General features: G+C 37.2%; 2 protein-coding genes across 2 annotated transcripts; one reads left to right on the plus strand and one right to left on the minus strand.

The window, feature by feature from the left end:
* The first annotated feature begins 1,244 nt into the window (after window positions 1-1,244).
* Window positions 1,245-2,510, plus strand: LOC141612848 (FBD-associated F-box protein At4g10400-like). The gene has a single exon (XM_074431598.1). It carries the CDS (start codon window positions 1,245-1,247, stop codon window positions 2,508-2,510), a length of 1,266 nt encoding a protein of 421 aa, XP_074287699.1.
* Window positions 2,511-6,369: 3,859 nt separating this feature from the next.
* Window positions 6,370-8,838, minus strand: LOC141612849 (putative disease resistance protein RGA1). Its single transcript, XM_074431599.1, has one exon. It carries the CDS (start codon window positions 8,836-8,838, stop codon window positions 6,370-6,372), a length of 2,469 nt encoding a protein of 822 aa, XP_074287700.1.
* Between the last annotated feature and the right edge of the window lie 424 nt (window positions 8,839-9,262).

Here is a 9,262-nt window from a genome sequence, read left to right on the forward strand (position 1 = left end):
CACAAAAACTCCACCTACAATTTATGACGTAAAATATTGTATTTTTTTTCTTAAATCTACGATTTATGGAAGTAATAAGGATAACTGAATTCGAATTGGAAGTTAAAAAAAAAGTAAAGATAAGTAGATCTAATTGGATTGGATTTGAAGTGGTAGGATTCTACAAGTAATTGAACTTGACTTGGACACAAATGGAAGATGAAAGAGGTGGCATTATGTTTGTTAATGACCTAAAATCACTATATAAATCGTATGAAGCAAGGGGTGTATTTAGAAATTCAAAGAGGTCAATTGACCTATAATCACTATATTTCGTAGGATATATTGTACCAAAATTTATAAATATTTTAATTATTTATATTACTTTTAATTAATATAAAATCAAAACTTTTAAGAGTAAGTCTCCTTAGAGACAGTATCATAATAAACTTATTGAAAGACAAGTTATAAGTCTTAATAATAAAATAGGTGAAGTATCATCATTCTATTTGTGTATATAAGATTATAAGACAAACATGTTGATTTTCTCTATACAATAAGTTTTTATCTTATTCATACTACTTGACCCATCTTAAGCTTAATATGGACATATACCCTTCTTAAATAAGAATTTGTGATTCAGTTAGGGTGTTACTTAAACAACTTCACATAAAACAGATTAACTTGATACATAAAAATAACACCATATTCTAATAGGACATTTGTAAATACCGTGCAACTGCACGTACGGGCATAAAATCTAGTAATAATAATATTAGGGCTGATAAAATCTTGTTACCTTAACTGTAAAATCAACCGTAAATCATTCGCAGGTTATTCCGGAAAACCAATCATGCAATAAGGAGGATGCACTGTCAGTGACACATACTACAAAAAAGCATATGACCGATCGATGATGAACATTGGAGCTTCGTTGGTAGTGAAATAGTGAATCCACAACAATTTGGCCAAAGACGTCAAATTATGCAAACCCAGTAAAGGGAGGATGGCCATGATATTTTTTTTAAATTTAATTTATTTTTTTATTCTAAAATACAATATTAGACTATAAAACTATTATAGTCAAGTAAAATATTAAAATAATTGGGGTATTAGATCCAATTAGACCTGAAACCCAAATCGACCTAACCCGACCCGATCGAAACCTTCACCGAACATAACCTAATATAAATTCTAATACTACGTACTCAAATCTCCTAACCCTAAATACCCTGCCGTTCCTCATCGATCCCCAAACAAATCCAATGTTGAGCGAAGCCGTTCCGGTCGCTAAGGGACACCATCATAGGTGGAGCTCGCTTCCAAACGACATCTTCGCCGACATAATCTCCCGTGTCGGCTTTACTCATAAAGCCGTCATTACTGTATCCAATACTAGTTTTATCATTAAACATACAGCCGATGCAACCGCAGGATGGTTCATTCCACCCTATGATCTATACGAGTTTTGGACCACCCTCGATAACCTCTTTACGGTGTTCATTCCACCCTTTATCGACACCTTCATCCTCGATCTTGACCCTGCTCACTATGACGAGCCTCGTTGCTGGCCTATCATGGATAGATGGGCTCGTCAACTACGTGCTTGCAACATCCAACACTTCACGGCTAAAGCTTTGCGTCGTCGTCGCATCGATGATAAAGTGTATCCACCAAGTTTTTTTCGAATGAATTCGTTGGTATCACTCAAGTTGAATTTGTGTGATAACAGGATTGAATCGAGCGTTCCTCGTTCCATTATTCTACTTCCAAACCTCAAGAAACTAACTCTAGATTGGATTAATTATGGATTTTTGGAACGGTTATTAAGTAATTGCCCATCACTCGAAAACTTGTCCTTGTCCGTTCATACTATTGAGGAGCGTTTGGCATCACTTAAAAGCAAGAAATTAAAGCGATTACGTATAGCGATAGAAGGGTTTTCGATCAATGATTTTATCATTGATACTCCAATGTTGGAGAAATTGGATTATTATTCGTTTTCCATATTCTCAATGCGGATGTTAGATTCAATTTCGGACGTAAAGTCTCTTAAAGTCGAAGTCAGTGCAAGTTCGAGGAGGATCGAACTTGGTTCGAAGACGACAATGATATTCCCTAATTTAAGTCATCTAAACTTAGTTATATATTCGCCTGAAATATTCAAAGCAATAGGTTTAATGCTACATTGTCCTAAGTTAGAGGTTTTTGAGTTACGTCTTGATAAGATTTACTACTACAGGATTAGAAAGATGGTTTGGAATAAAGAAGCGGTATTCGTACCCGTTATGCATGTGAAGCACATAAAGTTATATCCGAGTACGGGGTTGGATTGTATTGGCAATGAATTGTTGGATTTAGTGAGATTCTTGCTAAGAAGTGCCAAGGTTTTGAAGAAGCTCACTATAAATGCATACGACCCTCAAAGTTTTTACTTGGCCAAACCTTACTTTTACCAAGCTTTATTCGAGTGTGCTAAGGCTACATCTCGATGTCAAATCGAACTCTTGGGAGTAGATAAACAGCCTTAGGAAAACTTGTTTAGGGTTAAAGTTGCGGAACTTTGAACGGAACAACAAGGGGCTGATCGGCAAAGAAGAGACATCACAAATAAAGTTAATTGAGTAGATTTTGTTTTTTCCTTTAATCAAGTTATGGTGTTTGATCTTTTATTTCGAGTTAAATAAAATTACTATGCTATCTTTTTATTCAATTTTACTTTTATAAACTATTGTGTTTTCCGATTACTCTCTAGGGTTAAAGATTACAATTACAATTATCCCTATAAAGTTATAATAATGATAATAATTAATCAATCGTCTCTAGCTTGAAAAAAGATCTAGCCGAGTCGGTGTATGAAGACTTAGCAGGGACACTTCTTAGGATATATGCTGCTAGCTCCAACAATTCTCGGTCAAGTCGAAGCGCGTCGATTTGCAACTTCCAATACGAGGTCGATCCCCTAGTATATGTAGCTTTTGAAAGTCCTTAACAAACCAAGAGGCATCGGTATGAAGTTTGATCCAATTTGGATCGGGAGGTTGCCAAATTGGGGCATTAGAGTTGGGTAAGCTAGAGACCAAGTGCTGAAAGATTGTGTGTGGTTGCGAAAACTTGACTCGTCTTCAATTAACTATGTGTTCGCCTGAAATATTTAAAGCGATAGATCGTTTAACGCTATATCGTCCGAAATTAGAAGTTTTTTTTGTTTCAACTACTTGATGGCCTTAACAAGATGGTTTGGAATCAAGAAACGTCATTTGTACCCGTTGCGTATGTGATGCGCATCGAGTTGTATGTCGGTCCGAGTGTCCATATATCTGACAAAGAAATGGTGAATCTAGTGACATTGTTGCTAAAAGGTGCTTTACACCGTTACTTAAACTGTTGTGTGTGTTTTCATATTATCGTCGTAGGCGGGGACTCTCCTAGCTATACATCGGGTTTGCAAGACCAGTAAATTTAAAGTACAAAGAAGATTACAATTATCCCTATAATATATAATCTATTGCTCTTTCCTTCATCCAATCAAATCGTAATTATTTTATGAGATGGTTAGTAAAGGACGGTCCATTTATAAAACAATCACTATTTTATTGATAGTAATAATGATTGACTTTGTTTTTTTCTTCTAAAAAAGGTCTGTCTCGATCACATTGTCTCACGGTATGAGACCGTCTTATTCTGAAATTTGTGCCAATCAAAAATATAGTATGTTGTTAGGATTACATAGGCCCATATTAAACAGGTCGAAGGACGTTTTGGTCTTTGATATTTAATTTATGATAATAGATATCTCTTTTCTTATTTTGTAAACAAACGGAAATTTCTACAAATTATCATGAGTTTGAAGGAGAAATCTTAGATAAAATATTGCAAGAATAAAAGAATATAATAATAGTGTGCCCTAAGGGCACATGTTAGAAAATCCGATATATATATATACATAGTATATTACCTTGATTCAAATTCATTCTTAATAACCTAACCTTGCCGTAACCCCATCCTCTCCAAGATCAACAAAGGAAAAAAAAAAACCTAAGCAATGCTACAACATAATAGATGGAACTCCCTTCCGGACGACATTATCGCCAAGATTATCTCCGACCTTAAGTTTCCTCGAGGCGCCACCGTCACGATTACCTGTTCAGTATTGAGCTTTACCGTGCCCTCTATTTAGAACCTTGTGTAAAGCCTATCTTAGATTCATGGGCTCGTCAACTACGTGATTGTAACACCCGACACATGGCAATGCTTGGTTATTCTAAAATTGTTGACCGATTTTGTCCGCGTAGCGTTTTTCAAATTAATTCGTTGGTATCACTTCACTTGTCATCATTATTCTTTGTCAAAGACTATGATTGGTTTGTTTCACATCCCATTATTCTTCCAAACCTTGAGAAACTTAGCCTTGGTTCGGTTGATTACGGATTTTTGGGACGGATATTAAATAGTTGCCCATCACTCGCATACTTGTGCTTTTCCCTTTATGTTAAGCCAATTTCCGTGTCAATATCAAGTAAGAGTTTGAAGCGATTGCGTATAACTCTGGATATGTCGTCTGTCCTTGAAGACATCGACGTTGTTATTGATGCTCCAATATTGGAGAATTTCTCCTTTATTGCTAATTCTTTGTTTGTATCAATGCGGACGTTCGATTCAATTTTCAATCTCTTCAATAGTCCTACCAAGATTATCTTCCCTAATTTGACAAACCTTTCATTATTTGAAATTAACTCCTTTGATTTATTAATGTCAACATTAAAACAACAAATGTTGCATTGTCCCAATTTAAAGGTTCTTGTGTTACATTTTTCAACCGAGTACGATATTATTTGGGATACAAAGGCTATATTTGTGCTAGTTGAACATGTGAAGCACTTGAAATTGATTATGGGTACCGTTCGAATCGACCAACAAACGTTGAATTTTGTGACATGGTTGTTAACAAGTGCTCCGGTTTTGAAGAAGCTTGTCATCAGTGGACGTGGCACTCGTCCTAGCAATGATTCTTTGACCAAATTTCGCAAAACCTTACTCGAGTGTGCCGAGAACACTTCACGTTGCCAAATCAAGTTCTTAGGAGGATATAAGATAGAATGAGTAGTTCAAGGATAAGTTTTTATAATAAAGTATGTCTATTGGCTACACAATTATTATTGTAACTTTTTTTTTTAGCGCGTGTCTTAAGGGTATACAAGGGTGCGCGCCACGTTCCGGCTCAAAGTTCCGGACCGTGACACTTAGCATGCCCATAATTAGCTTCTTGTCATGGGTTTTGGCTTGGACAAACACAATTTCTTTTCCCTTGCTATTTCGTTACCGATTAATCTATGTACCAAGTACCTGTGAAATGAAATGCCACTGAGAGTTGCCTGAACAACACAAAGCACAATTCAGAATGCAATACTCCTCAGTGCCTCTGAAATGTGGATGATATACAAAAAAATAAATAGTCTCCAATTTCTAAACACAAACACTCAAATTAAAATTGGAGGGTACAATATACAAAAAATTGGAGTGTACAATATACAAAAAATAAAAAGGTGGTTCATATAAATAAGATGGAGTGTGTATATACCAACTAATGTCACATAACTTAAGATCTCATAAAATAATAATCGGATTCACGTAATAATGTACGGAGTATAAGATAGAGTGCACACTATTCTCTACACCAAGATAAGTTTTGAGATGTGTTGGATGAGGGGCCAGTCCTCCCCATTCGGTTTTTGGCATCTTTCAATGAGACTCTCGGAACACTCTCCAATGAAAAGCACCTGAAGAGAGGTGAGTTTGGGCATCCATTTTGGCATGGATTTCAGTTCGGGACACCACTCAAAGGAAAGAGATTGGAGGGAAGTGCAGTACTGTATCCCCTCTGGCATTTCCTTCATCTCTTCCACTCCACTCAATTTCAAGTCTTGAAGGGTAGCAGCAAGGTTATGCCATGACATCCCATCCAACTCCACTCTTGAACAATCTGATATCCACAAACTCTCCAAGTAAGAAAGATGCTCTAACCATCCTCCCACCCTCTTAAGTTTTGAGCAGCATACAAGGGAAATGAATTTCACGGAAGACAATAAACTAGTAGGAATTTCCTTTGCTTCTCCCAAGCTCTCCATTCTCCAAACTTCGTTCATATTTATCTCCTCAAGAAAATGAGAATACTCGATTGGCATCATTTTTTGACAAAGTTCTATAGTGAGATTCCTTAGTAAAGGAAAACAGGGAGATGATACACACTCTATATGTGCTTCTCCACTGCTCCCACCGTCATAAGGTTTGACAACTTGTGACCCTGACTCTGATCTCCACATCCCTTTTAACTGAGGCAAACCATACAGTCGGAGCTTATCGAGGCTGGGAAATAAGGATGATCCTTCACTAGAGACAACTGTTTCGAAGTTCGCATCCACCAGATATTCCAAATTCCGCAATTCTACGTACAATATCTAGTGTTTTAAGATGGGGCAGCTTTGCAATCTCCCAAGGCAGATTGAGCAGCTCATGACAATCTTGGATGTTCAAAGTGACTAAATTGAGCAGCTTACCTAGCCATCTCGGAATTGTCTCACCGTGATACCCGCTCAACTTAAATGTTTTGACAGCATGATGTGGTTGCAGCTCTTCCAGCAATGCATGTTCAAATGCCTTGCTTCCATACTCCTCTCCCTCTCTAAACTTAATAACAATTGTCTCTAGGTATTCCTTACCCTTCAAATAGGCTCCTCCACCGTGTTTTTCCTTCACAAATTTTGCATTTTTAAGTACTCCTATTACAATCTTCAATCTCCCTTTTAATTTGTTCAAGTGTTGTAGGTCTTCCAACCCATTAAAACATTGCTTTGAAGATGAACTTCCTCGCAAACCCACCACAAATAAGCATAGAGTGTGCAAACAAGTCAACATACCTATGCCTGCCGGCATATAACTCAGCTCATTACACTTACGTATATCTAAGGTGCTTAGATCAATTAACTTGCTCACATCATCTGGCAGTTGTCTTAAACTATCGCAAGAAAATAAATTTAGAGTTTGTAGATTAACTAGCTTTGTTATTGATTTGGGAAGAACTTTTAGATCCCTACTGGATGAGAGGTCTAAACTCCTCAAATGCAACAGTTGACCTATTGCTTCCGGTAACTTTTCAACCCATGAATGACTCAAATCTAATGACCTTAAGCATGTCCAATTTGGTATTGATTTACTTTCTAGTAATTGTTCCACTTTAATCTTCCCAACGGATTCATAAATTTGAAGGCACGTACGAATATGAGTATTATTGGAGATATATTGCGCATAAGAGTAACTTACGAAAGACATATGGCGAACTCTTTTGCTCACATTAGAAGTATCGAAATTGAACCTACAAATCTCTTCGCCGGCTACTTTTTCAGCAATGTCATGCAAGAGATCATGTACCTTAAATGACACAATCTCCTCAAATTTATCCTCAACTATATCTTGGAAAAAACACCTTTGAAGCAGTATAAGAAAGTATTCCTCACCCAAATTCTCCGAGTCAATGTAACCTTGTGCCATCCAAAGCCGAATCAACATTTGCTTATTAATCTGCCAATCTTTGGGAAAGATAGCACAATACGCAAAACAAGCCTTCAAGGAAGGGTTAAGTTGATTGTAACTTAACTTCAATATTGGGGTCATGGTATCATTATTTTCACTAAGATAGTCTAACCCTTTGTCGTGAAATGATAACCACTTTGATATGGATTGACCACGCAGAAGACTTCCTACGACTCTAATAGCAAGTGGAACACTAGTGCACTTTTTAACAATTGTTTTGCCAAGTTTAACTAATTCATCATCATCTCTTACTTGTGCTTGAAATGCCATCCTTTCAAACAAATGCCATGACTCTATTTCTGACAGGCCTTGCAACTCGTGCACTTGATCACCTCCAACCATTTGGGCAGTTGTTTTGGAGCGCGTGGTTACAATTATCCAACTCCCCCTTCCCCCTACCTTCAAAAACCTTTCCAACTTTTGCCATTCATCGTAACTCTCGGTCCACACATCATCTAACACAAGCAAATACTTTTTCCCTCCTAATTGCTCCTTAACTTCATGATGTATGTCCTCCAAAGACGTTTTATCACTAACAGATAATCCTTTGACTACCTTCCCTAGATGTTGTTTCAAATCCAACTGTTGTTGATCCTGATCAGCAATGCAAGTCCACATCTTTAGTTGGAATGCCTCGCTGATTCTAGGGTCGTTGTACACAAGTTTAGCAAGCGTGGTTTTCCCTAAACCCCCCATCCCCATAATGGCAAGCAAAGAAACATTTGGGCGATCAACATTACCGAAACCCAATAACACACCTATAATCTTCTCCACATCTCCCTCCCTCCCGATGATTACATCAGACAAACAAGAAGAAGTCTCCTTCTTTGTTAATTTCTTAGGCTTAAAGTCAACCTTAAAACTAAACATATTACTCTTAGTGGCAATGGTGTCCAACTTGTCGTTAACCGTTTTGACTTTACTAGAGAGTTTGTGAGTAAGAAGCTTAAACCGAGAAAAAAAGGATTTCACCTTGTTGCTTTTGAGTTGCTGCTTATTCTTGACAAGAGTAAGGAACTCATCGAAAACATCGTCTGCATCGTAAACAGCATCCTTGAGCTCTTGGACGTAATTCTGCTCCTGGAAGTTGAGAGAGTCCTGCTTGGCATCAGCGTCCATAAGAACAGCTCTGACGGTTTCAACCGTGTTTTGGAGGTCATCAAGCTCGGATTTGCAGTTAGAAACGGAGCAAACTGCTTGCAGCTGACCCAAAGTTTGGATAGCAGCAAGTATAGTTTGAACCAAAGACAACGTTGTTGAAAGATCCATGATTGTGGGAAATTGAATGAAATCTCAAGAGTTTTTGGTATTTTTTGTATTTGTAAATGCAAGATGAAAGTGAATAGAGGTAGTGCAGAAACTGTTGGAGTAGAAAGTTGAATTAAATAGCAACTAGAAGCGCGAATAATGGACATCTCGAACTAGTAAACACGTCTTTACAGATTACAGAACATCATGCCGATTGTAACTTGAGTTGACTTTGTATATATATATAACAAACAATGACTTTGTCTTTCATATACCAATTAAACGTTTTATCTTTCGTTTTCTAATAGATTAGTACACATCCAAAATGTTTCTAAATGATCTTAAAATAAAAATTCACATTTTTTAAAACAAAGCGTCTTGCTTGTGACAGGCTAATCCCGGATTCCCGTCACAAGCTTGTGACCTCTCACAAAAAGGAAGAAGG

Source organism: Silene latifolia, chromosome 11 (genome assembly GCF_048544455.1).
Source record: "Silene latifolia isolate original U9 population chromosome 11, ASM4854445v1, whole genome shotgun sequence".
NCBI classification, from domain to species: domain Eukaryota; kingdom Viridiplantae; phylum Streptophyta; class Magnoliopsida; order Caryophyllales; family Caryophyllaceae; genus Silene; species Silene latifolia.

What these genes read in the sequence shown, in the direction of transcription:
- LOC141612848 (XM_074431598.1), top strand. Translation starts at nt 1,245, where the DNA reads ATGTTGAGCGAAGCCGTTCCGGTCGCTAAGGGACACCATCATAGGTGG.
- LOC141612849 (XM_074431599.1), bottom strand. Translation starts at nt 8,838, where the DNA reads ATGGATCTTTCAACAACGTTGTCTTTGGTTCAAACTATACTTGCTGCT.